The sequence below is a fragment of the Rhinolophus sinicus genome, linkage group LG02 (genome assembly GCF_036562045.2).
Source record: "Rhinolophus sinicus isolate RSC01 linkage group LG02, ASM3656204v1, whole genome shotgun sequence".
NCBI lineage: Eukaryota > Metazoa > Chordata > Mammalia > Chiroptera > Rhinolophidae > Rhinolophus > Rhinolophus sinicus.
Window position 1 is genome coordinate 56,974,159 of NC_133752.1, and position 26,306 is coordinate 57,000,464.

At 37.2% G+C, this 26,306-nt stretch overlaps 2 protein-coding genes across 8 annotated transcripts in view; one reads left to right on the top strand and one right to left on the bottom strand.

The window, feature by feature from the left end:
- LOC109435445 (serine/arginine repetitive matrix protein 1) overlaps positions 1 to 4,774 on the bottom strand; it is a 64,698-nt gene extending 59,924 nt beyond the window's left edge. The window contains 1 exon segment of the mRNA XM_074324813.1: positions 4,684 to 4,774. Coding sequence (XP_074180914.1) covers positions 4,684 to 4,774 — 91 coding nt within the window.
- Positions 4,775 to 5,190: 416 nt separating this feature from the next.
- Positions 5,191 to 26,306, top strand: part of ANKRD17 (ankyrin repeat domain 17) — a 152,346-nt gene continuing 131,230 nt past the window's right edge. For 2 of the 7 annotated variants that reach the window (XM_019720875.2, XM_074324465.1), the window contains exon 1: positions 5,248 to 6,091. In XM_019720875.2, the coding sequence (XP_019576434.1) occupies positions 5,696 to 6,091 (396 nt within the window). In that variant the 5' untranslated portion in view covers positions 5,248 to 5,695. Of the gene's footprint in view, positions 6,092 to 26,306 lie in introns of all 7 variants that reach the window. The other 5 variants (XM_019720898.2, XM_074324469.1, XM_019720882.2 and 2 more) reach the window with 3 other exon arrangements.

Sequence of the window (26,306 nt, forward strand, 5' to 3'; positions counted from 1 at the left end):
GCTTAGATTCTCAACCATGTGGATTACTGAATACATGCAGAAAGGGAGTGACTTAAGACAGTCTTTCTTCTGCATTCAGATAGCTAGCTTAAATAGGAGTGCATTTCCTTCTTGTAGGACCTAATGGACACATTCCAAAACCCTGACGTTTTTCTACCAATTTGCCTAAAACTTCAATCTTAATATAGACATTGTCTAAGACCTAAAATTCAACAGGTTGCTTACTTGCTACAACATAGAAGTATTGTCAAACCTCCTAGCCAGGACCAAGGAATCATTACTGTGCATCACACCTAGACTTACCAGTTTTACATTTCAGGGTATCCTTTGTTGACACTGGTACTATTTTATGTACCAGTCAGGAATAAAAATCCAAACCTTGCTATTTTGAGATTTGTCATAATCTTCCAGTTTAACAGTCTGTTTTGAATTTCACATCAATTTTGAATTCAAGCTCAGGGGAGTTAAAACTTCAAGTATTATTAGGCTCTTTTCATCTCTGATTTTATCTGGTTGCTAGAGATAAATTCTTCATCATCACTGCACTAGCAGAAGGGCATCTGGTCTGCTTGCTACCTGAATTTGTTGCTGAAAGGTCCACTGCTGGTACAACTTACAATCTATTGTCTCAGTCAAAATGTGATTGTTTTCCCTTTGCCCTTACCTCAGAACACAGATGTTAGTATCCTCTCAAAAGAATCCTGTATCCAACCAGTAGATATGGTTCATACTACAGCCTCTGCCATGAGTTTCCATCACTCTGTATTGAGTAAGCCCCTGGAAAGCAATTGGGCTCTTACTGTGAACCAAATTTACACACCACTTAAGGAATTCTGTATTTCCTTTTGAGTCCACTGTAGTCAAGGAGTATCCAGGAGCGGGAGTGGTTATCAATGCTGTCTGGTTCTCTCCATTTAAACATGTTATGCTGCCACTTCTACTTGATTGTAGTTGCTTACATTAGGCAAACTTCCTGGTGGGAAGCAGGGCACAAGCCATAAGCTCTATTTTTTAATTCTGACGCTTCCTGGTTGTATCTGTCCCTTATCTGTTAGTTTCAACCCTGAGGAGGGCCAGGAAATACATGTCTCAATTCATGGACTCTTTCCCTCTTTTGCAATAGCATAGCGACTGCTTCCATATTCTTGTAATAATTTCATTCTCAGGCAGGTTTACTCCATATGGGGCCAAAGACCATACACAAACTTTTTGCTTGAGGTGCCTCTTTCTCAACAGTGCTAGCCAAAATGATGACTGCCTCTGATAGACTTCATTTTATTAACCTGCCCATTCCTGAACCAATTATTATAATTGAGGAACAGACTACTTTGGCCTGTTTCATGGGCCCACCCTGTGGTATGGGAGTCAGGACCAGGCAAAGGATGGTTGCTCCTGGGAAAGAATGGTAGGTCTACATTAAAGTCTCATCTCAGTGACTTAACTCAAAAGAATGCATGCAAACTCTAACACAAGTATTCCTAATAGGCAGGCAGCTATCCTCCAAGTGGATTTAGGAAACCAGAGTGTCCACATTGTGGCTTCACCATCTTCAACACATGGCTTCCAATACAAAAGTGCTCATCTGCCTGAAGTTGGTGGGGGATGGGCAGATCTTGGAGGACTTTTCATATGATGTTTTTATGGAGCAGAGCACAATAGGAGAACATCACTTCTACTCATATTCCATTAGTTAGGGCCTAAATGGCACCTGTAACAAATAAGCCTAATTGCAAGGAAGGTGGGGAAATATAATCTGTGTGCCCAGAAAAAAACATCTAGTGTGTGCAAGAGTCCATTATTACCACTAAAGGTTTATTTTACCTCTTTCTGCACATAGAACACAACCTACCCCAATGTAGACAACATAAAGTTCTGTCCAATGACAAAGTCAGGCTTAAAGTCTAGATTTTAGGTAATGTGCAGTCTTCTTCATTAGGTCCAGGTGCAACCTATGAACTAAAAAGGCAAGTTCTCTCTAATATCACCCTATGTCCCAGCAAACCCAATGTATAGGGAAGATTAGGGACAGATAGCTACAAATACTTGCATTAAGAGAAAAATGTGAGACACTAGGGGGAATGGATGCATAATAATGCACAGGTATTTTGTGGTCCATGTCCCTCCCCGAAAAGTGCAAGAAGTTTTGCTGAGACCTTAACCTAGTCTTTGGGAGGGACTCCCTTGTCCTTCGTCTTCCGTATGGCCCAATACCAGCCTCTGAAATGGTCGATGTCCATCATTCTCCATGGCAACATCTTATGTAGGCATTGGGGAGCTGTAAAGCACTTATGCCCTATTTTCTGCTTATGCAAGTTTGGGGTTGAACACTTGCCTTACTGTTTTAACACCTGAACAGTATTTGAACCCGGCTCATCATTTTATTAGTAACAAAATTCCTTCAAAAATTTAGTCTTATGATCTATTTGCTTCCAATAACTACTCCCAAACTTCTTTCTTACATAATTGTCAAACATAAATTACTTCTTTCCTTCCTTGCCCTCATATCAGTTTCTCTAATACTTTATCCCAACCACCTTGAAGCCATGTTAAAATAATGGCCTTGGAAGGGAAGGCTAAAGCCTTTATCTGATCTTCATATCTTCATTCTAGGACTAAATCTTAAAGGAACTATATTCTAGGCCTCTTCCAGTTTCATTTTTTTACCATTCAAAGTCTTGAAAAAGCCAGCTTTTCTACTCCTTTCAAATATTCTTATGCACTTTCATTTCTGCAATTATTTCCAGAGCTTATCTCTGTAGTAAAATCTTTCTAAAAGTAACATTTAAAATTCCACATATACTATTAATTTTTTGAACTACTTCCTGAGAGCTACAGTCTCAATAGATAGGTGATACGAGTTTTAATTATCCTGGGTAAGTTTTACCAATTATTCTGCTACTGCAAAACATGGGTCTCTTTCTTCCAGCCTCTGATATCAGTTTCTCCAACACCTGCTGTATCATCACTAAGCCAATACATTATTTTAAGTTACTGTCTTAGCAGTCCCCAACTTCTGGTACCAATTTCTGGATTAGTTATGGTCATTCTAGCTCCTGTAACATAAATTCTCAAATTTCAATTTTCTCCCCTACAAGAAGTCCAAAACGAAGTGTGTCTAATTTGGAGGGGACTGTCTTCCAAGTTGTGCTTTAGCCTCTCATGCTCCTTCTCTCTTCTGGCTCTGGCATCTCCAACACATAGTTTTCAAGGTTACTATACTCACTTACTTCAAGCTGATGGAAAAAGACTAAGGGAAAGGACTTCATTAAGCCTGGAAATGAGTACATCATGCCCATTCATATTTCATTGAGTAAAAGTGAATCAAATGGCCACAACTGACTGCAAAGTAAATTGGGAAATTTAGTGCAGCTGTATGTACAGGAAGAATAAATCAAGTTTCATGAATGGCTGGTGAAGTCTCTGTCATAAGTTCCTAAAAAGAGAAAAAAAAAAACTAGACAAAAATAAGAGAAAGTCACTCCACTCTAATAGGTTTGATCTTAACCTATTATAAAAGAGTAAGAACTCATCTTCTTCTAAATAATGGGATTATTTTAAAGATTTTGGTAGTGGAATAGGTATAGAAGTCAGACTGCAGAGGGTTAATGAGTGAAATTCAGACAACAAAGACATTAAATATAGATTACTCTTTAAAGCTTGATTGTGAAGGAAATAGAGTGGAACCAGAAATGTGGAAGATTAAAGACAGAAAAGATAATAAATGGCAGAGAAAGAGGAGAATGGAACTAAGATACAGATGAATAATTCATCTTGTTTAAGAGCGAAGAGCGTCTCATTCCTCTGATACTGGAGAAAAGGAAAGAGCCGGAAGTATCTAAGTTTCTAGCACTTGGAAAATTGAAGGAGTTTATGTCTAATACCATTAATTTTCTTGTGACGTTTGAAGGAGTCACCTAACGAAATGTGGCTGGAATTTAAAGACTGCAAAAAGTATTCCGGTGGGAAGGAAGACAAAGGTGCTGATGGATATATAAGGTATAAGAGGGAGGAATACAGCTGAGGTTATAGAACCTAAATCTGTAGTGGTAAGATACACAGTGTAGTGTACATTCTCCATAGGAACTCAGCAACCACTGTAGGAGGAACAGGCAGATGGTTAGTACTTTGTTGTGTAAATTTACTATGGCACTTATTACACTGTAAAGCTTCTGGAGGGAGAGACTTTTGATTTCCTAAAGTTTATGCACACAGTAGGCACATGATAAATTTTTGCTTGAATAAACTGATTCAGTCATTGCCAATTCTGACACCAGTACTCTGCAGAATACTGGCAATTGCCCACATTTCACATGGTATGCCAATGCTAAAAAGGAAAAAAAAAATGCTAAAAAATTTCAGGCACACGCAGCTAAACTTGGCACTTTTAAAATGGCAACTATGTCAGCTGAGACATACTTTTTATCTTGTGCCAGTACATCTGCCTTTGATGTTTGCTTCATTTTCCTTATGCCACTGGGCTCATATTGGACCAGAAAAGGATAATTCTGAGTTTAATAAGTTACGCTATTCTTTCAAAAGTCCTGTAAGTTCTTTAGACACCTACAATGAACTCATCACTCCGCATCACAATATTCTTTCAAAGAGGTACATAGACAAGGTTGGTTATTTATGATGCTCATTTCACAGACAAAGCTGTGCTGGTGAAAAGCGGAAGAACTAAACCAGGGGCATTCGGTGAATCGTCTGCAAAATCTGGCACAGATCCTGTTTCCTTCTTCCCTGTGGAAACTTTAGAATTGTAGCGATCACACATCACCTAATCGAACTCCATGATACACAAGCGTAAACAGGTTCAAGTATACGCCGCAAGACTTAAACTAGGCAGAGGGGGCTCTTTCCCTTACACCAGGCCATCTCTCAAGATCCAAAGCCCTAACTCACGATTTGGCAGTGGAAAAATAAAATGGCCAGGAATAAAACTACGTACAACAGTGCAGAATGAGGCCCCACATCCCGGCTCTCGCAGCCCCGGCCTCCAGCTACCAAAGTGTCTGGACCGCGCTTCCGCACTGGCTGCCCACCCGGCGAAGGGCCGCTTCTCTCCAGCCTCCCCGCCCGCCTGTCCCACGCACCGCAGCACTGTCCGCCCGCGGGGGCCCGGGACTAGCCTTCGAAACCTCACTTTCGTCTTTCAGTCACCCGCGCGCCACCGCTACGGCGACGGCTGATGGCGTCATCTGCACTTCCGCCTGCGGCTGCGTTCTAGTCATAAGCGAGGAAGGAAGAAGGGAGAGCTGAAGGACTGTGAGTGGGAGAAATAGCGAGGGAAGAGAAGAAATCGGGGCGCTCGTGGGCGCTACAGCAGTAACCGCGGCCCTCCTCTGTCCCGCCGACCCGCTATCGGAAGTCGCCCTAGGCACACTTCCCTCGCCTCTTCGTAGTCTTCCCTCCTCTGGGTCTCGCGACACCCCGGTCTTCCTCTACGTCTCACCCCCCTCTTTGCTCCCTCACGCTCCCCTCCTTTCCCTCCCATCGCCAGGCTCCCCGCCCTTAGTATCGCGAGACGAGGTGAGAGCTGGTGGAGCGGCGGCGGCGGCGGCGGCAGTAGAGGTGACCGAGGCGGTGGCGGCGGAGGCGGCACCGAGCGCTGTGTTGGCCCCGGTGCGGCCGAAGTCGCGGTAGAGCGTAGCCCCCACGCCCCTCCCCCGTCCGCGCCCTCCCTCTTTCCCTGGGGATGGAGAAGGCGACGGTTCCGGTGGCGGCGGCTGAGGGAGAAGGGAGCCCCCCGGCGGCGGCGGCTGTGGCGGGCCCCCCCGCGGCGGCGGCGGCGGCGGAGGTCGGCAGCAGCGTTGGAAGCGGCAGCGGGTCTCGTTCGGCTTCGTCTCCTCGTGGGATGGTGCGAGTCTGCGACCTGCTCCTGAAGAAGAAGCCGCCGCCGCAGCAGCAGCACCACAAGGCCAAGCGTAACCGGACTTGCCGACCCCCCAGCAGCAGCGAAAGCAGCAGCGACAGCGACAACAGCGGCGGCGGTGGAGGCGGCGGCGGTGGAGGAGGCGGCGGTGGCGGCACCAGCAGCAACAACAGCGAGGAAGAAGAGGACGACGACGACGAGGAAGAGGAGGTTTCTGAGGCAAGGGCCTGCTTTAAAGGAAGGAGGGAGGCAGGAGCTGTAAAGGGTCGGGGCCGAAGGTGGGAGGGCACTTGCGGTGGGACAGACTCCAGTGGGTTGATCTATCTTAGGGGCCAGGCTTCCACAACCCTCTTTCTTTCCCCGGCCGAAATCGTGAGGTGTGGGGCTGTGGGGGAGGGTAGCTGACACGTGGGGGTGGGAGGACTCCAGAGTCCACAGAGTTGGTGAACAACACGTTACCCAGGGATGGAGGAAATTGGTTAGATTCCCTACTTGCACACCCGGTGGGTCCGCCTGGGGCCAGTAGGGTCGTCTTATTTGTGGGGCGGGGCGGGACCAAAGCGGGAGGGGTGCGATAATAGGTAGATGAGTCTCTTGGGGAACAACTAGGAAGTTCGTGAAATTCTCCCACTCGTGAGGTTCGAGGAGCAGTTTTGAGGGGAGGTAAGGTTGTAATGGACTTAGAGCTAAATATTTGTGTATGTGAGAGACACGTGAGAAGCTGTACTTTTCCATACTGTTGTGCTGCAGGTTTTTTTCATAACTATATCGTGGAGTAATCCTCACTTCCTCCGTCTTTCAAGGATTTTGAAGGAATTGATCTTATATCCATATACATTTATGTAAAACTCCGTGGATGAAAAATATATTTGATCCTTACATGTACATTCACATACATCTTTAAATGCTGCCTTAGTGAGGAAGAATTATGTTAGGCCCTGTTTTCCAGATGATATGGGGCAGCTGAAGCGTCTATTTGGAGCCAGGCTTGGTTACGTTGAGTTGGAATAGGAAGGCCTTTTGGTTTGTCCTAGTGATCTGGTTTCATAACTGTTTATAATTTTTCCTGGGTCTACAGACAGGCGGCGTTGCAGGACCTTGTTCTTCAAAGGCCATAGAACCCAAAAGCTCAGTAAAACATACCATGTTCAAACAACAAACTAAGAGTTAGCCTTGCTAGTTATCAGCTTTTTTGTAACGCTCTTATCCACTCTGAAATGGAAGCTAGAAAATTTTGATCTGAAGGAAGAAGTTGTAACTTAAGGCAGCAGAAGGAAAACAGCTTTAAGGCTGATTATACATTTAGTTATAAGAGAGAAAACAATTGTCTAGAAGTACCACTTGCCATTTTTTTCTCTTCCACAAACAGAGCTTAACTTGATGTAATTCTGGTTTTTTGCAAATTGCATTATTGAATCTTGGGTTCTGTTCAAATAGATAAATGCCTTTTAAAGAGTTTGAAACTTGTCTATTAGTAGAAGACCAGATTTTTATCTCAGACTGGATGAAGGTAGAGATGTAATAGTTCGAGCATGTGTACCAAAAAGATGGACACTCCTTGCTGTTCCATTAACCTATTGAACTCTGTGGATAGGTTCATATTGATAGATTTTGTATTGACCTAGTTGGACATTTCGGGGTAATGTGTTGCTCAGGGTGCATTTGAAACAATGACGAGAAGGATGTGATGGGATCCTTATTTCCAATAAAATTTGTTATGGTAGTTAGAATCACTCAGTTGTACGGTTCTTCACAGAGATGAGAAACATTTTGTAGATAATTTAGTCCAACCCTTTTGTTTTAAACATGAGGAAAACAAAGCTTAGAGGAAACCGGTTGTGGTGAGTAGTAGCAAAAGTAGAAATCAAAGTTTTCTAATGGTTCACACCAGTACACTTTTTATGACAATTTATTTCCTTGTATTCCCCTACTGACCTCTTTCAAAAAATAGGCAGTGAATTGCAAGGTAACACAGTCACACAGCTATGGGCAAAATACCAATATTTTATTAAGATTTTAAGTTCTCTGACAAAATAATCAAGCTCTAGTTTGGAACTCAACTTCAGTGCAATATTTGCTGGAATATTATGCTGTAAACTTCACATACCTAGGTGGTTTTTGTCCATTGGATTTTGGCCTGATAAGGAAAGCTTCTAGTAATTTCTTATGTAAAATACCTTATGTTTGAAGGTGTGTTAATTTGGGGGGTCAGGTTTGTTTTCCTTGGAAAACAGGAGTGGTGTATGTTTGATACACTAGGGTTGTGTTTGTTTTTAATATACTTTATTTTGACTTCTACACAGTGGTGTAAACAGAGGGTTTGTCATTTGTTAAGACGAGTCAAAACAAATAAGTGTAAGAAAGTAAAAGCATTAAAAATAAATCTGTACAGGTACATGATGAGGGATGAGCAGATAGAAAGGAGTACTGTAGTATGTCTCCACATATGCCTCCATGCTTGACCAAAATAAAGAAATAAATAAACCTCATGGTCATTGTACATTATAAGCTAAATGGATGAGTTGTGCAATGTTTTTCACTTCATAACCATTTTATTGACATGTAAGCAGAAGTTTACATTTTTAGAGCTGGGGAATCTTGTGGCTAATACTCATTGTTTTTAAGTCATTTTTCTAATTCATTATGTTATTGGCTACACAGTGAAATATGTGGACAACATGATCCTTGAAAATATCCTTCCTTCCAATAAAAATCATCAAAAGGTTAAAAAGGAATATGAAAGGTTATGGTTTTGAGGTACTTAACCTGAAAAAGTGGCGGCTAATTTAACAACAGTATATACATTTGCTATGAAGAAATTCTAGCTGGATATTCTCTACATCTGCTGAAAGAGGAAAAGTTGGAAGGAAAGGAGATTCAATTTAAACAAGAGCTTTATTTGAATGTTGAAGAACAAGAATCTACTTCTTAATTAAACGCTAGAGTAAGTTATTGAGAATTGGATTTTCTATTAAGTATTTCAGAATAGAATAATCATGTTTTAGATAATTTGTGTAAATTTGGATATGCCTGGAAACAAAAGTAAAGAACAAGAGTTCTCTCCTTCCCTCACCCCACCCCACCACCAATTTGACATAAAACCTTAGATCAAAAATGGAAAAATGTATGGTTGTCTTTTGTGGGTGACCAATTCCTAACAGCTTTTATGTTAGGAAATACATTTCTATTTTCCATATTGCTGTGATCCACTTCTTTTCACATTAGTGGACTAAATTAAATTGCTTACTCGCATCTTACAAAGAAAAATGTTGAAATTGCAAGTTCATACTCCATTTCAGAAATAACATTGCATTTTACAGAATGCATTTTTTAAATGTAATTGAATTGTATCAGTGTTTGCTAAAGCAGAATTCAAAGGGAAAAAACTTGTTATTAAGATCAGACTCATGTTCAAAAGTAACATTTTTGTGTACTAGAAATGTAAATATGGTAGGGGTTAATCAGAATTTCATCTATTTTTATAGGTAACTAAAGGCTTTAAATTTAAGAGACAAACCTAGTGAAGAGATTTAGATGAGGGAAGCCAGCAAATAAATTAGTACTGACTCACTTTTGAAAGGATTTGGGAGAATGTTTATTGACATGAAAGATGTAGGGCTGAGAATGAGGGAGAAAGGAAAATTATTTCAGAAGTAAATTGTTTCCTCTAATTCACTTCCAAATCCTTTATTGTTTTGTTTTTTTAATGGAAAAATGCCATCTAAGTTCCTCTGTTGTAATGCTAGAATCCCAGATTAGCCCAGAGAAGGTTACTTGTTTCACATTTTCATTTCTTAATTGGTGAAGCAGTATTTGTATATTAGATATTAAACTCTGAAGCAATAGTTCTGTCATAATTATCTTGTCTCCTGTTCTGCCTAAGCACAGTACGTGATAAACATTTTTAAGTGAATAACTAGTACCTAGGGAACATCCAGAATTCATTTAGGAAACCAAGAGAAGGAATAGTTTGTTCCTTTTTGGATTCAGGGTTGCTGAATAGCTGAAGTTTGGATTTCAACATCTTTCAATTACTTAATTCTCTTAGTGATGGTGATCTTCCATAGGTACTAGAGGGAAAGCCAGTTAAATAAATAGACATTGATTATTGAAAGTCTTGATAAGGACTTTAAGCCTTCTAGATTTACATTTTAAAGACTTAGCATAAACTGTTACTTATTCAGTGCCTACGTGTGTGTCAAGAGCATGGACTAGCTTATATTCAAATCTTTGATCCGTCATCACTCACTAGCTTTGTGATCTTGGGCAAGTTACTTAACCTCTCTCCACCTCAGTTTTCTCATATGTAAGTGGTGATAATAGTAGATTCTACCTTGTAGCATGATGATGAGAATTAAATGAGTTAATACAGTTTTCATGTATTCTCATTTTATTTTCACCATAATCCTATGATATAGTTGTCATCATATTTGTTTCATTCAATAAATATTTGGAGTTTGAAAATGCTTGGCATTTTGCTGTACTGGGTAAGCAATGGTGAGCAAAACTATTTTAAGACATACTGATTTGAAAATGCACCAATGATTAAAGGTTTGGGGAGGTATGAGAGTGCAATTAAATGATTAAATGTATACCTAAATAATTTCAGAAGTATACATATGTTGGAAGGGGATATTATTTGTTTTAGAGGCAAAGATACTGGCTTAGAAGGGTTTTAGGTTACTTCATTAGTGTCACATACCTAGTAAGTAAGCAGCATAATGGGGCTTAACCTGTCTGTTGGATTCAAAGTCTGCTCATTCATTCACTCATTCACTCACTCATTCACGTGCTGGTTTATGTTGTATGATGTTAATTGCAACATCTCTGATGTTGGCATTTCAGATGATGTTAAAATAAATTAGATAGTGTAGAGGAAGATACTTTGGACAGTGGGGCCACCAGTTGAAGGCAAGTTGGCTATCCCAAGCTTTTCTTACCTTTTTTTGGTCTGAAAAACTCATTGAAAAAAAGAAATACAGAGAAGTACAGATAAATATATCCATATTCCCACCATCTAGAATTAAGAATTGTTAACAAAATGAAACTTTATAGTGAAAACTACCCTCTCTAGAGGCAGTCTATTGTTTCTCCCTGCCTCTGAAGATTTTTATACTTTTCAAGGTTTTATTCCTTTGTTAAGCTAAAAATAATTTCTTTTTAAATAGGAGTTAGCTTGGTATCTTAATAGGCTGTGAATACCGTGAAATTAAACACAAAATTTTATTGAAGGTGCTTATAAGTTTTTTTCTTTCTCCCCTCCCCCATAGTATGTGTTCAAAGCTTCCATTAGAGGTCTGTGACACCTCCTCCCTTCCTCCCAAGATGTTATTTTGAAACATTCTCACTGCATTGGTGGTGGGGAATCAGGCAAGCATTTATCTGGATAGTTTGGAATTGGGAAACTGCTGGTAACTTAGGTAATGTGGTAACAAAGAAGGCCTATGTGTTGTGAAGTAGGAGGGGTCCAAGATTTAGGTGTTCTTTCTGGTCCTATACCTACCCTGTCTACTCTTAAATTCTCATATTTTGCCTTTTAATTGATGAGGCAGTTTTCATCTAGTCTACTATGGACTGTCAGATCTGGAGACAGAAACCTTATCTTATACAGCTTCATATCTCCTACTGTACAGTACCATCTGTATTCTTTTAAGTTTTACCTCTGCTAGGTTTTCATGAAGTTAGATCTCTGAAGTAAAAGTAGTTCATAAATGTTTCTTCTTTAGGCATTTACTCTGGAAGTATTTGGGACCTTAAGTCTTTAAGGTATCAGAATTTGGTTGCAACTATTTATGGTGGACCCCTGTCAAATGTTTTTAATTGGACTCTTAGTTATTCAATTTAGTCTAGTCATCGATAAAACTCACCAGCCTAATTGGAGTTAGTATTGTAAAAGTTTTGGATAATCATCAAAGCAGCAGATTTTGGCTCTCAGAAATTCACTAGACTATATTCTAGACTGCTTCTACTAGCATCCAGTTGACTAGGAGGTTGTTTTTTTTTTTTTGTTTTAAACCCTTGAGGCAGTGTATTTGCATTTATAACAGTAATTTAGTCTGCATTTTTATAAAAATAATTTAGCGGGTTAGGTAATTTGGATGTAATGAACTTAGTTATAATTTTTCCATACTTGACCATAGGTGAAAAGGAATTTTCACTTCATAAAATGGTATATAAAGTAGTGCTTGCTAGTACTATTTATGTTTTTGTTAGGACCAATAGGGGGCACCAATATCCTTGGCAGCCTATGCCAAATCTGACTAACTTCTTTCAACTTTTACGTTTTGGAAACAAGTCATTAGGGGATTGAAGGTGATAGGTAAGTATGAATACCCTTTTCGTCCCTGGAACTTTTCATTTCTGGTAGAGTTATGCTTATCCACTTGTTACCCAGAAGCAAAATGCCCTTCCTGACTTAGGGTGTTTAACTTCTTAACCTTGTTTTTGTCTTTAGAAACTATTGTTATCCAGTCATGAGGGGAAGTGGAATTGTGGAGCGGTATAGCTATTATTTGTCCTGATTTATAATTTGGGATTTTAATTATTGAAAAGCAATATGTTGGATTTTATTTTCCCCTAAAATGCTATGAAACTCGAAATTAATGTAGACCTAATTATTGAAAACAAAACTTAGGTTGCTTCCTGTCATCATACAGAACCCATAAACATTACCTGGTCTGTTACAGAATTGACATTTTAAATTTACTTCTGGATGAGACCGGAGACCAAAGAGGGTCTGGTAAAAAAAAAAAAAGTAAAATTATAGTACTTTAGAAATCCCTTTTGGAGCCAATATTATTTAGTCTTTATAAAACAGTTTTAATACCTTACATGCTGAAATCTCTCCAAGTGTGCAGATAGACGGTAGTGAACTGTGCTGATGGGAGTGGACAACAGATTGTTAGATTGGAAAATATTAAATAGGTTTTTTGAGTCATGGGAAAAAATGTGCTTTTGAGGGTAAATGGTCTGACACAAAGCATGCTTTTTCAGAAAGAAGTTCAGCATAATGTTAAACAAGATTAAAGTATTGGAGATAACCAAAATCATAATTCGTATTTAAATAATGCTATGATACAGCTATACAAAAATAGATTATGTATATTTCTGCCTGGTGTACTATGAAAATGATCACTAAAACTAGGAAAGCTCTAGAGAGGGATAGTTTAAAAATGATTGGAAGGTTAGGGATGGAAACTGATGAAGGAGGACTGCAGCTTATACTTAATTATATTCTTATTACTTTGTAATTAATGTTCAAATTAACCAGTTACGCAAACTGAATTATAATATGGAGAGAAACATGAGGAATATTAATGTTATTTCAGTTTTGAAAATAAGTAAACTCATTTCTCATTTCCTGAGATTATTTGAAATTAAAGACTAGACATGACAAATTTATGAAACTAGTCTATAACTATGCATCTTTCGTAGGGCAGATCCACCCCCACCCCCACCCCACCTTCCCCGAACTATCATTTGGCTTCATTTAATCTTTTACTTTTTTTGTACCCCCACCACCCAAAAGAGAGAGGAACAAAAGAAAAAAAAGTAAAGTGAAGAAATAAAAACCTGTTCTAAAATTAATTCTTGGTCTATGTTTGTCCTCCTGTATTGGCTTTTAATTAAAGAACCTTTGATTGAAAAATATTTCAGAGAGGTCTATGGAACAATTGGTTTCATCAGTTTTGAATTTGGAATAAATAACATGGAGTTCTGTTTTCCTTTCCCTGTTTCCTATCACCCTAAATATGAAATCTGAGAAGAAAAGAAGTCTTCCTTTTTGTGTTACACTTGGTCTATTTTCAGTTCAGTCTTTGACTCCATCATTATCTCTTTCCTTTTCTATGCTGTGGTTCCCTCTTATTTTTTATATGAAGTTAATAACAAGAATAGTCCTGTTGCAAAGCCTCTGTGTAGCTCTTATTAGTGCGAGATGCAGTATAGGAGCTAATTCTTTTACTTGGCAAACATTTATTGAGTATCTCCTATACGTGGCTGTTTTCAGTACATAATAATCTCAATCATTTCCCTCTCAGTGAATATGAAGTTAAGTTAGCCGTATTTAAAATCATAGCTGTATGTGTTGAGTTAAATGATTTTATACAAGCGGTAGTTAGTAAAATGTTGAACTTACATACGTGAAAATTTAGCACAGTGATGGAATTCTGTTTTTTATGATCTTTAGAAGGTGTCACTATTAGTGTACTTTTCTAACTAAATTTATTTAAGAAGCACTATTGAAACGTAGGGATTAGGAGGGATTTGAAGAAACTGAGAATAGTATTCCTAGCTTTATAAAATTTAAATCTTGTTGAGATGGAATTAATAATAATTTAGAACTATGAAGATGATTTTAATCCCTTATGATTACCTTATTTGGGAGTCTATATGTTAGTTTTTAGTGTAACTGTGTGCCTTTAGAATTGGTCTCATTATAGGGATTGTTTTGTTTCTGGTTTTAAATACTGGTAGGGTAGACTACGTCTTTTATGAGTGTCTTTTGGAATACTCACTTATTTTTGGTATTTTTTTTTAGATGAGGTCTGTATGTGATATTTTTCTACAGTGTCCTTGACAACTAAATTACACCAAAGAATCATCCATTCTAATTTTACCCTGAAGATTTTGTAGTAAGACTAGATAGAGGTAATTACTAGCTATATTTATATACTTGTGGTTGCTGCAGGTAGAGATGTGTTAATATATGAGAAATTGAGTTACAGGACAGTAGTAGGGTGCAGTGTTAAGTATCAAATTAAAGTTTAAATATAGTGTTTATAATTAAATATTATCAATTTAACATACATATTTGTAGAAACAGATATACCTATTTGTGGAAATTGGGCAACATCAAAAGGTCTAAAGAATGCAAAAATCACCTGATTATCCTACTCTCCAGATTTAATCATTATTATTTGAAATTGTCTGTTCATTCTTTTCTCTTGGTGTATGTTCATCAAATTATTTTTCACACAGAGCAGAGCTGTAATTTAGAAATTTTGTCTGCTAAAAGTTTCATTGATGAGCATTCTTAAAATATATCAATTGAAGAGATTAATTTTCAGATGATTGTATATTTATTTAACTGTAAAAACAACTGACTGCATCCATGCTTCTAAATAAAAGTTCTCATACATAAAGGTTTTTATCTCAATGTTAGAGTAAACGCTGCTAACAGATTGGTGTATATCAAATGTTCTGGTTTGTTTCTTGGTGGGAATGAGTGAGTGTCTGTGAGTGTGTGTGTGTGTGTGTGTGTGTGTGTGTGTGTGTGTGTCTAAGAGAGAGTGCTTTAGGATTTATTTACCTCATTCTCATTTTTTATGAATGTTCCATAGTATGAAGATGCGTAATTTACTTGATCTTTTATGTTGGTAGAGATTTAGATTGTTTTCAGTACGTTACTATTGAACATATAATACTAAAGTGAACGTCTTTTACAGTATTTTGAGTATAAATATTTATTTGGGGTGGATTCCTCCTAGAAGTGGAATTGCTGGGCCAGAAGTTACGCACTTGTTAAATTTGGTTAAGACTTCCAAGTTGTACTTGCCGTCAACAGAATGCTATTGGGTATGGTCACTCTTAGTTTTTAAAATCTTTTAAACAAAAGATTGTGTTTTGTTATTGTTTTCATTTTTCTGATTACTTTTAAGTAAATTTTCATGTCTATTTTTGATTTGGATTTCTTTTGAAAATTTACTTTTTTATCCTTATTCTACCAGAGTTGTCTTTTTCTTAGTGATCTGTTGGTACTGTTTATATTTATGAATATTAATCCTTTATAGTGTTATTTGTTACACAGATTCTCTGTTTACAGTATTTTCATGATGTAGAAAAATGTTTTATTTTTGTATAGTAAAATGAATTATTCTTCTATGACTTTTTCAACCCAGTATTTTTTTTTTTAAGTTCTTAGAAATATGTTTTCCAAAGATACATGGGTATCTTTTTGGATGCAGTAATTTAATTGTTGTGAAAATTTCTTATTTACGCTTTTCAGTAGCATTTGACTTTGTTGATCACTTCCTGCCTCTTAAAAAGTGCTATTCTTTGCTTATGTAATACCACCATCTCCTGTTTCGTTAATACCTAGCTTCTTTTTGTTGGTCTTCTTATTTCCTCCTACTCCTCTCACTATACATCCTTTGATTATTTAGTACGTCACTTGCTCAGTCCTGGACCCTTTTTTATCTTGTAGCTGGTCTCACTTCCTAGGTAATTTTATCTAGTTCTGTGTCTTTATGTATGCATGCACTAGTGACGCTCAAGTGTGTATCTTCAGTTTAAACCTTTCTTCTTGAGTACCAGGCTGAACCTCTGGCCACCCAATATTTGTACAATCCTTTCTTCCAACATAATCCTCTTGCTCAAGAAAATCAATCCAAAGCCCTCTCCAGTTACTCGTGTAGCTCAAAGTGAGGCATAACTACATAATACTGTCCCTCTTAATTCAGTCCAGTAATCTGTAAAATAATAAACAATGTATCTGTCTTTTGCCCAACCCATTGTACAGTGGTGAATAGTATAATCATAATAAAAGCTTCATTGGAGAAGGGAAGAATAAGAAGTAGACAGCAGTCATTGGTTCATATTAATAATGAGATCTTTCTGGGTAGAAACTCTGCACCTGCAACTATGAATATGTAAATTCCTTGGTTAAACTGATTTTGCTCGCGGGGAATGCCCTTTTGAACATTGTGTGTACCCTTGGCTTTGTTCTTAAGTGATTCTTACTTGTTTGCTGTCTCTTTTTGCCACATCTGAAGTATTATAGTAGGTGTTTGAGAATATGGCATCCCTAAGAATTGCACATTTGTAGCTTCCTACCAGTTGGTATAGATTTAGGGACTGCAGGGTTGTTTAAGTTCAATCACAGGTTTTTATAGGCCGGTAATATAGTTTGGTGGTAAAACTCTTTCTAAAGCTTTGTAGATTTCTATTGTCTGTACCATGTGACATTAACTACAGCAGAAGATCTCTTTTTGTCATAATTTTTGAAAACCTACTCATTCTCTTAGTGGTCTCCGTGCTAGGCCTGTTTCTCCCTGCTTTTTCCCTGGCTCTCTTGGAGGCATCTGAAATAATAGGTTTGGAAGATGTATCAGTTAGGGTTTATAAATAGGAGCAGAGTTAAATAGGAGATTAATATATAATAGAAAGTTAGATATATATTAAGAAATTTATTATAAGGATTCGGCTTACACAGTTCTTGGGGGATAACTAAGAAAGTCCAAAATTTTGTAAAAGGAAGAGCTCTGGTGGGATGGAACCCATGGGCTTATGCTGAAGCTGTTCTCCATAGATAGCCAGGAAAGGAAGATCTAATGAAGGGAGAACAGTTGTAGACTCATCTGGTGTTTGGAATCTCATTTGCCAGGAAGAACCCATTCTCTTAAAAGTACACTGGAGAGGTCAGGCTTACAAAGGATGATTATTACCCTAGGTTAAAGTTAACTGATTAGGGACTTTAATTACATCTGCAAAATTTCCCCCACAGCAGCACCTAGATTAGTGTTTGAATAACTGAGAGAAAGTATTTACAAAATGGCTGCTGCCCTCCCTTCCTCTTAGTTTAGCCCTAGCCAAGTTGACACATTAAAGAAAAAAATCACAGATGGGAAAGCAACACTCTTAACCTGATCTTTGCTACTGTCTGGCGAAGAACCCTTGTGGTCACAAAGTTATTTCAGTGTGTTTGGAGCGCAGAAGCAGCTGCCTTTCCCCACCTGAGAGGTCCCAGTTATTGGCTCTTACAGGTTAGGGTTTGCTACTGAGTGGCATTGTTTTTATGTCTATCATCTCTGCTTACAAACAGCCTTATTCTTAGTTGAGTTGATCTTTCTGGTTTTTCTTTAAATAGCCAGTACACATTAGTATTCTGAGGTTTTCTAGCTGCTTTGCTTAGAACTACATACTTGGTAGTCATATGATGTGCCCTCCCTGTTACTGCAGGTAAGAGTTTTATTAAATGGTTTGCTACTGCATGAGGGAGGTCGTTAGCTTTCTAACCTGAGATGTATTTCTTTGCTGGCTGTCCTCCAAGCCTTATCGAAGTTTTTAGGAATTTGTTATGGCAGCATTCTGCTTCTAAGTTACTATATTAGTTAAGGTACAGGATGGATTGTTTGAACAAAGAGACTCCAAAACACATGTGGTTCAAGCAAGGTAAGTTATGTGATACTCTGGGGATATAGTCCTCAGGTCATGTGTAGATCTAAGTTTCTACTGTTTTCTTACACCATCCTTTAACCTATGCTGTCCAATGTGGTAGCCACTAGCCTCATATGGCTAATGAGCACTTGAATTGTGCGTACAACTGAGGGTCTGTATTTTAAATTTTACTTGATTTTAATTAAATAGTCACATGTGGCTAGTGACCACCATATTGGAGAGCACAAATACAGAACATTTCCTTCATCACAGAAAGTTTTATTGACAGCTCTGTCTTAGGGTGTTGACTTTATCTACAAAGTCCAGTCTGGCTCATCAGCATCACATCTAAGTTCCAGCCAGTTATGGGCTGAAACTGCATTGCCCCCAAAATTCATATTGAAGTCCTAACCTAACCCTCAGTATCTCAGAATGTGACTGTATGTGGAGACAGGGCCTTTGAAAGGTAATTAAGGTTAAACCAGGTGAAACGAGTAGGGTAGGCCCTAATCTAATCTGACAAGTGTCCTTATAAGGAAATTTGGACACAAAAGGAGACACTGGGGTTGCGTGCACACAGATAAAAGGCCATGTGAAGAACACATCGAGAAGGTGACCATCTGCAAGCCAAGGAGAGAGGCCTCAGAAGAAACCAAACCTGGCGATGTCATGATCTTGGACTTCTAGCCTCAAGAACTGTGAGAAAATAAATTTCTGTTGTTTAAGCCATCCAGTCTGTGGTATTTTGTATGGCAACCCTGGCAAACTGATATGCAACCCATGAGAAATAAGAAACAGAAAGGTGAGCACATATAGCTTCCTTTTAAGGAACTGGCCAAGAAATTGCAAACATCACTTTCTGTTATAGCCCATTGGCTGGAACTTAGTTATATGTGTTTACCTAGGATCTCATTTTGCTTTGTGACCATTATGTCCTGATACAACTTGAGAAGTGTTTTGCTAAAAGAAGAGGAGTGTGGATATTGGGGGATAATGTCTTAACACTGATATAATTCTAGGATTACATTGTCCTTATACAAGAAAAGGAAGTTGTTCCTCGTTCCTGAAATAATCTTTTTGGCCTAGCTTGGCCCATGTGTCCATTCCTGAACCAACCAATGTCATTAAGGAAGAAGATGGCTTTGTTCAGTGCTGTGTGTTTTGTGCTGTTGAGTCAGCTCTGACTCCTGGCAGACCTATTCATGAGTGGTGTCCACAGTGTCCTGTCCTCAGCAGCCCTGCTCTGCTCCTGTAGACTCATTCCCGTGGCTTCTTTTATGGCGTCAATCCATCTCCTCTCATATCTGGTCTAGGTCATGTCTTTCTACCCTGTCTAGGAGGTGGACTGGGAGAGGTCATTCGTACCTGAGCCTCATGGAATGGTTTCCCAAAGAAAGAGTGTTTCTGTTGTCAAAATGTGATGTGGGAGAGTGAGAAGGAAAAAAGTACTGGACAAAAGACCCTCAAAGTATACCTTGAAACTTCCCACCCTTCTCCATTTTTGCTTTCATCACCCTTTCATCACAGCAGCCTCCTAATGTGATCTCCTAGCTCTCTTGTTTCTGCAAACGTCATTCATTCGTCCTGCAGCAACTAGGCTAATCTTTCTGAAATATAAATCGTTATTTGACTTCTCATTGCTCTTACAATACAACCCAAACTCCAAACTTAGCCTGTAAGACTTCCTATGGCTGATCCTTCTTACTTTTCTAACATCATTTTATATCCCTTTCCATTCATTTGCTATTTTCTAGTCAGACTCACCTTTCTGTTCTAGAACATGCAGAATTGGGGTCTTTTTACTTTCTAGATGTTCTTCTCCTGGCTTTTTGTTTTTTCTCAGTTTTTAGGGTTCAGGTTAGATATCCCTTTCTTTCCAGGATTGTTGGAAGAAACTTTTCCCCCAACACCTTGCCTCTTCTTCAGTCTTCGTTTCAGTTTTCTGCCTGTAACTGGGTAAGTTTAACTGGAGTGAGAAATAATATAACCTCTTGGTCTTGGACCAAGGTTTATTAGTATTAAGTACTTTAGTGGACTCTTAACGTGTTTCTTACCACTTAGGGATTTGTGGGTGGTGAGAGTAGTGGAATTTTTGAGTGTTTAACATTCTCAGATTCCTAACAACTAGTTGTTTATTCTGTCTACACCAATTTTAGTTATTAGGTAGAACCTTTTGAAATTGCTTGTTTTGTATATCAAAAGTCACCAAATACCTGATTTCAAATTGTTCAATCTAATATGTTAGTACGCTTTGATGTTTTAGAAGGCAGTTCTCCTTCGTTGAAATTCTTCATCAAGAGTTTTGGATATTGTTCCTTTTTAACTTGTCAGATGGCTTTTGTAAACTGCCATAAAATATGTTCCTTGAGATTTTTGTTGGAATTACATTAAAATTTGGATTAATTTGGGGGAAAATAGATAATATAACATTGAGCATTCTCAGCTAGAAACATAGCATGCCTCTATTTTCTCAGGACCGTCACCTGTCTTTAATAAACTTTTCCAGTTTTTCATATAGGTTTTGCATATTTCTGGTGGAGTTTATGCTAGATTGTTTTATATTTCTTATTGCTATTATGAATGGTATTTTTTTCTTCCATTACACTTTTTAATAATAGTTGAAGTATAGGAAGCCTGTGATCTTGTGTATGGGCACTAAACTGAATTGTCATGTCAAGTCAGGTCTGTGTGGTACTTGACTGAACAGTTAAATATTGACTTCAATAAATGATTTGGTCTTTGTCTTTTCTTTTTCAATATTTATACCTCTTGTTTGTTTTTCTTTCATTGGATCATTTTTGAACACTCCTTAAACGTGAAATAACAATGGTAATAAAGATTATCCTTTCCTTTGTTTTAATGGGAGTGCTATTGTGTCACTATTATGTATAATATAAATATCCTTTATTAATTTAGTATATCTTTCTTAGCTTACTATGTTTTATCAGAAATGTATACTGAATTTTACCAAATGCATTTTTGGCATCCATTGAAAAGATTATTTCTCTTCCACTCCCCAGCAATCTATTCATATAATGAATTGCAATGATGAATTTTCTAATATTTATCTGTTTGAAATACTTAGTATGATGTAGTATTCTTTTAACATACTGTTGGATTTGATTTCATTAATGTTTTAATTTATATTTTCTGTGAAGATTATCCATTTCATATTAAACTTCCAAATTTTTTGGGAGAAACTAAATAATTGCCTTCCTTACATCAGTCTTGTAAAGATTTGTGCTTTATAGATTCAATTTATATGCATCCTTTTAATCTTGTATGTTGTATTTTTAATCATGTTTGCCACTGAGAAGTTAGAATGGAGTTTGATCTGTTCCCTATTGTTTAGTAAAATTTTAAAGTAATTTATGTAATTTTGTGCATACCTCTTTTTTAATAATTAAAAAAATTGATTGTGGTAAACAACGCAACAAAAAAACTACCATTTTAACCATATAAGTAAGTGTGCAGTTCAATAGTGTTAAGTATATTTGTATTGTTGTGCAACAGATATCCAACACATTTCTGTCTTGCAAAATTGAAACTTTATACTTTTTAAACAACTCCCCATTCCTCCCTTCCCCCATCTCCTGGTAACCACCATTCTGCTTTCTATTTCTGTGAATTTGACTAGATACCTTATTTAAGTGGAATCATACATTATTTGTGTTTTTGTGACTGGCTTATTTCACTTAGCATAATGTCCTTAAGATTCATTCATGTGACAGGATTTCCTTCCTTTTTACGAATGAATAATTCATTGTATGTATACACCACATTTTGTTTATTCATTCATATATCCTTGGACATTTGGGTTGCTCCCACCTCTTAGCTGTTGTGCCTCTTATTTTTTATACTTAATTCATGTACTTCAAATTTATATTGGTCTGTGGAAGGAGGTCGAAACGTATATGTATTTCCAAATTGTTAATCAGTTGATTTAGCTTTTTCATAGTCTGTCCTTTCCCACTATATGAGGTATTACTTTTCTTTCATATGTTTAGACAATAGAACAATAGACTGGATTGTATCTGATATATATATATATATATATATATATATATATATATATATATATATGTATATATATATATATATATATCTTTATGTGTACTTCATTTGTATAACCTGAAGGATCACATACTAAAATTAATTGTTTCTACTAAGCAGTTTTCTGTGCTATTTGATAAGCAGCTAACACCTGCAGGGTTTTATGGTTAATTTCCTATATTTTCATTTAATGTAGTCAGTAGTCTTTTGAAACATTTTTTTTCTTCTACCACCAGGCCACTAAACAGGCTAAGCCTTCATTCTCTTTCATCCCTACCTTCCTCACAAATATCTGCTAAAGAAGTAAAGGTGCCTGTATGAAGACAAGAGTAGCACCAGCGTCTGTGTAGCGTTCTTACTGATTTGTGTGACGTTACTAGTCTTAATTAGGCTGTCTTTGGATGTGGCTGTCTCTCTGCACAGTTAGGGCACGACCTACGAACTCTATGAATGTGTTTTATTTCTCTTGGATTATCATTCCAGTGTTCTTTAGCTTTGTTTCCATGTTTTTAAAAGTATTTCAGATGAACTGGAAATAATTTAAAACTGACACAGTTGGTATTCAGGAAATGCCAAAATAGAAGAGCTGCCTGAGGTAGATGAGTTTTATTCTATTGTAGGGGTGATAGATCTCTTAAATCAAATCTATGTCGAAGTATGCAGCAGTGATTCTAAACTGTGACTGGTGTTTTATTTCTAATTATTTATTTTTTGATGTGGGAGGAATCTCTAAGGGAGATTGCATTATCTTTTTCTGTTTTTATTAAATCATGTAGTAAATGTAAACTGTAAACATTTCAATAGTAGAAGATAAGTACTGAGTTGAAAATCTCCCTTATTTTGTATCCCAAGATGTAAATTTAAAGTGTACATAATTTCATGCCCTTTTTTAAATGTTTTCACATATATATCCACATTGCGTATTTATCTAAATATTTTGTCTTGCATAATCAGTATAAAAATATTCTGAAACTTTTTAAAATGATAGTCCATCATAGACTCTTCCCATATAAGTGCACATATAGTTGATCTTCTTTTAATGGCTGTGATGTATTCCCTTGTCAGGTATCATGACTTCCCTGGTTTTATCCAGTGCTTGTAGCTAGTGTTTTGCTTGTATTCAGTGTTCAGCCATTACAAACAATACTGCGGTGGACTCTTTTGACATATATCTTTGTGTATGTGTTTCTACATTTTGGTAAGATATATTCCAGTGGTGAAAGTACTAGACCAAAAGTGCATGGGTCTATTTCTGTAATTCCCATTTTATTATGTGTGTCAATGCCATATTTTTTAAACTACAGTGGTTTTGTATGATTTAGGATGTGCTAGGTCTAAAGTTAGCTTTCAAGCCTTTTTAATATCTATTCTCTCTGGATGTCACTCTCTGTTGATTGCTAATTTATCCATAAGAAGCTCGATAAAATACCACGTCTTCCCTGAATATCTGTAACACTTAGCACATTGGGTAATTATAACTTCAGTAACTAATATTTTAATAACTAATATTTTAATGAGTGCTACTATATGCCAGGCAAGTTCTAATTGCTTTATGTATAGTATCTCAATTAATCCTCACAACAACTCTGAAGTATTTATATTATTATCCATGTTTTATAGTTGAAACAATCAAGGCAAAGAGCAATTTGCTCAAGGTCACAGTAAATGATGGAAATGGTCAATCAGTCACACATGAATGTCTGCTTTCTTAACTCCTATATTCCACTGCCTCCTTACTCCTCTTTTGTAGCCGCCCTAGTAATTGCTCAAGAAATATGTTTTATGTAAGTTGTAGAGCTTACTAGCTCGTTTGACCTTGCATCTAGGTCCTCTTTGTAAATCTGTATACTCTAGTTTAGGACCTGCCCCTAGATAATTAAACATAAGTAGAAATAGTTCTGGAAAATTTTAAGAGTTGATTAGAACACCAGATTATAAAATACCCTCCCCCCACCGCACCCCCCAAAAAAAAAGACTTCATTAGAGTGTAGCTAGTTAATGTTGTTCTGTTCTATGACATCTTGTTTCCCTAATCCCATTTTGGGAAACATTTATGTGATTGATCTTGAAATGGATTTTATAGATTATAATTGAATAGTGCACTAGTCCTCACCTTTTCTGGAACATCAAATCAAAGTACATACCTTGTAGATGACTTCTTTTATAGTAAGTTCTCAAAATGTGGAGTGAGAAGAATTCTGTTTTAGAGCCTAATACATCAGTTAATTCATATTGTCAAGTCATTATGACATATAAGCTGAATCTCAGAGCCTTACATAAAAGGGACATAAGAATACCTGCTTTTCGTGCGGGTCAGATAAGATAATGTGTGTGAAAATATTAGCTGTTAAAACAAGTAGTATGAGGAACAGTGGAGAGTTTTGTGCAGATTGGGTTACTGACTATGTAGAAGATGTTTGGCTATTTTTAAAAAATAACAATTAAAAATCTGTGATTCAGAAAAATCTAACTCTTCCTAATTCCATTTAATTTGATTATTTTCTTGAATTTATAATTGCCAATAAATCTATTCGGCTGTAATTGTGCATGTTGGGTAATTTATTTTAGGTGGGGCCAATGTTAGCATAGGGAGTGGGATTCTGTAAAGAAGATTCCACAGGTGATAGTTCTATGGGTTAGATGCCCTTTTAGGATTATACTGTGGATTCATTAGGTCTTTAGTATTTAAATAGAATATGTTCTTAAATTTCCCCAGAATTTAAAAATGTATAATATTTTTTTATACTTTTAATGAAGTGGGGCAGATAAAATTAATGGGAAATACAACATCCTTTTCTTAAACTCTGATCTGTTTTTCTGGAAATGAAGAAGCAAACCATATTTCTGTGACTTCTCTGCTGTAGGCGTAGCAGATGATTCTGTGGTTCTAGATAAAATGGCAGTTTATCAAAGCAAAGATTTGACCCTGATCTTTTCTAAAAATCTGAGAACCTTTAAAACATACCTAACTTGCTTTGTGGATTGTTCTTTCACTTGTACCTTTTCTTCCTTTCTTTTCTTATTCTGCTCCTACACAGCCACCTCACAGTACGAGATTGTCTCTACCATTCCACCCAGCTTTCTGGCTCCAACCCAGACTCCAGTGCCTGAATTCTCTTGGACAGATTCAAGGACTAGAAGATGTTTTAAGTTATAAGTGTGCCTTACTTAGTTTGTCGGAGGGCCCACCTTGTTTAGCCTTATCACCAGATCCTTGTCTTCTGTGCCAGGACATGAAACACATAGGCTTAGTATTCCAGCGTTTTGTCTTATGTGCATGAGCAACTTTGTTTTTTTATTCCATGGAGCCCGAAGAACAACAGGACCCATTTATTGGCTTAGGCATCCTTGAACATTATTAATAAGATTCATTCATCTTAATCAAATACTAAGGTCTTCCTGACCTTACTACTATAGAAGCAGAAGTTTCCCTGAAAATCTTAAAGGGCAGTTAGGAAGAAGAGTTGGATTCTAATTTCATTAAACCTCAGGCATGTGAGTACTTGGCAATTTCTGTGCCTGACGTAAAATTACATTCCATTATGAAATAACCCATTGCCTTCGTATTTCTTTTCTTACCAATATTTTCCCTGGAAAAAGCATTTTATGCAGTTTGAAATCAAGCTGGGAATCTTGGTTTTGAATCCTGCTTTAAGACTGTGTGACAGGGAAAGTTACTGTTTAACCTCATTTTCTTCATTCATGTTGGGAGCTAATGATTTTTTTCTAACGGAACTTTTCTAAAGAGTGGAGATAATCTATATATCTAGCACACTGTCTTATATGGAAGTATTCATCACTTTAATGTTTTTCTGGATTTAATTGTTACATGTGTAATTCTTAAATGAAGTTGTCATTGCTCTTCTGCAGTCAGAAGAGGTTTTTCATACTTTTTTTAGGTCATGGCTGTTAGTAATATTCTAATGAAAATTGTGGACCTATTCTCACCCCTGATGTACTTAAATGCATACATAGAGCATTTTGCAACTTGTTTCAGGAGGGTTATAGAGTTCTTGAGGCATACGCGTAGTTCTCTGAGTCATGGATTATGAAGTTTAGGTAAAGAGTACTGGATTTCGTCATTGAGGAGTCCAGTGACCTTCTGTGCTTTTTATCACCTCTAAAATTAAAAAGTAAACCCTTTCCCTACGTATACCCCAATACTCACACCAATGGCTACAGATGTTTTCTTCCAGGGATAGCCACTATATAACCATTCAGAGAG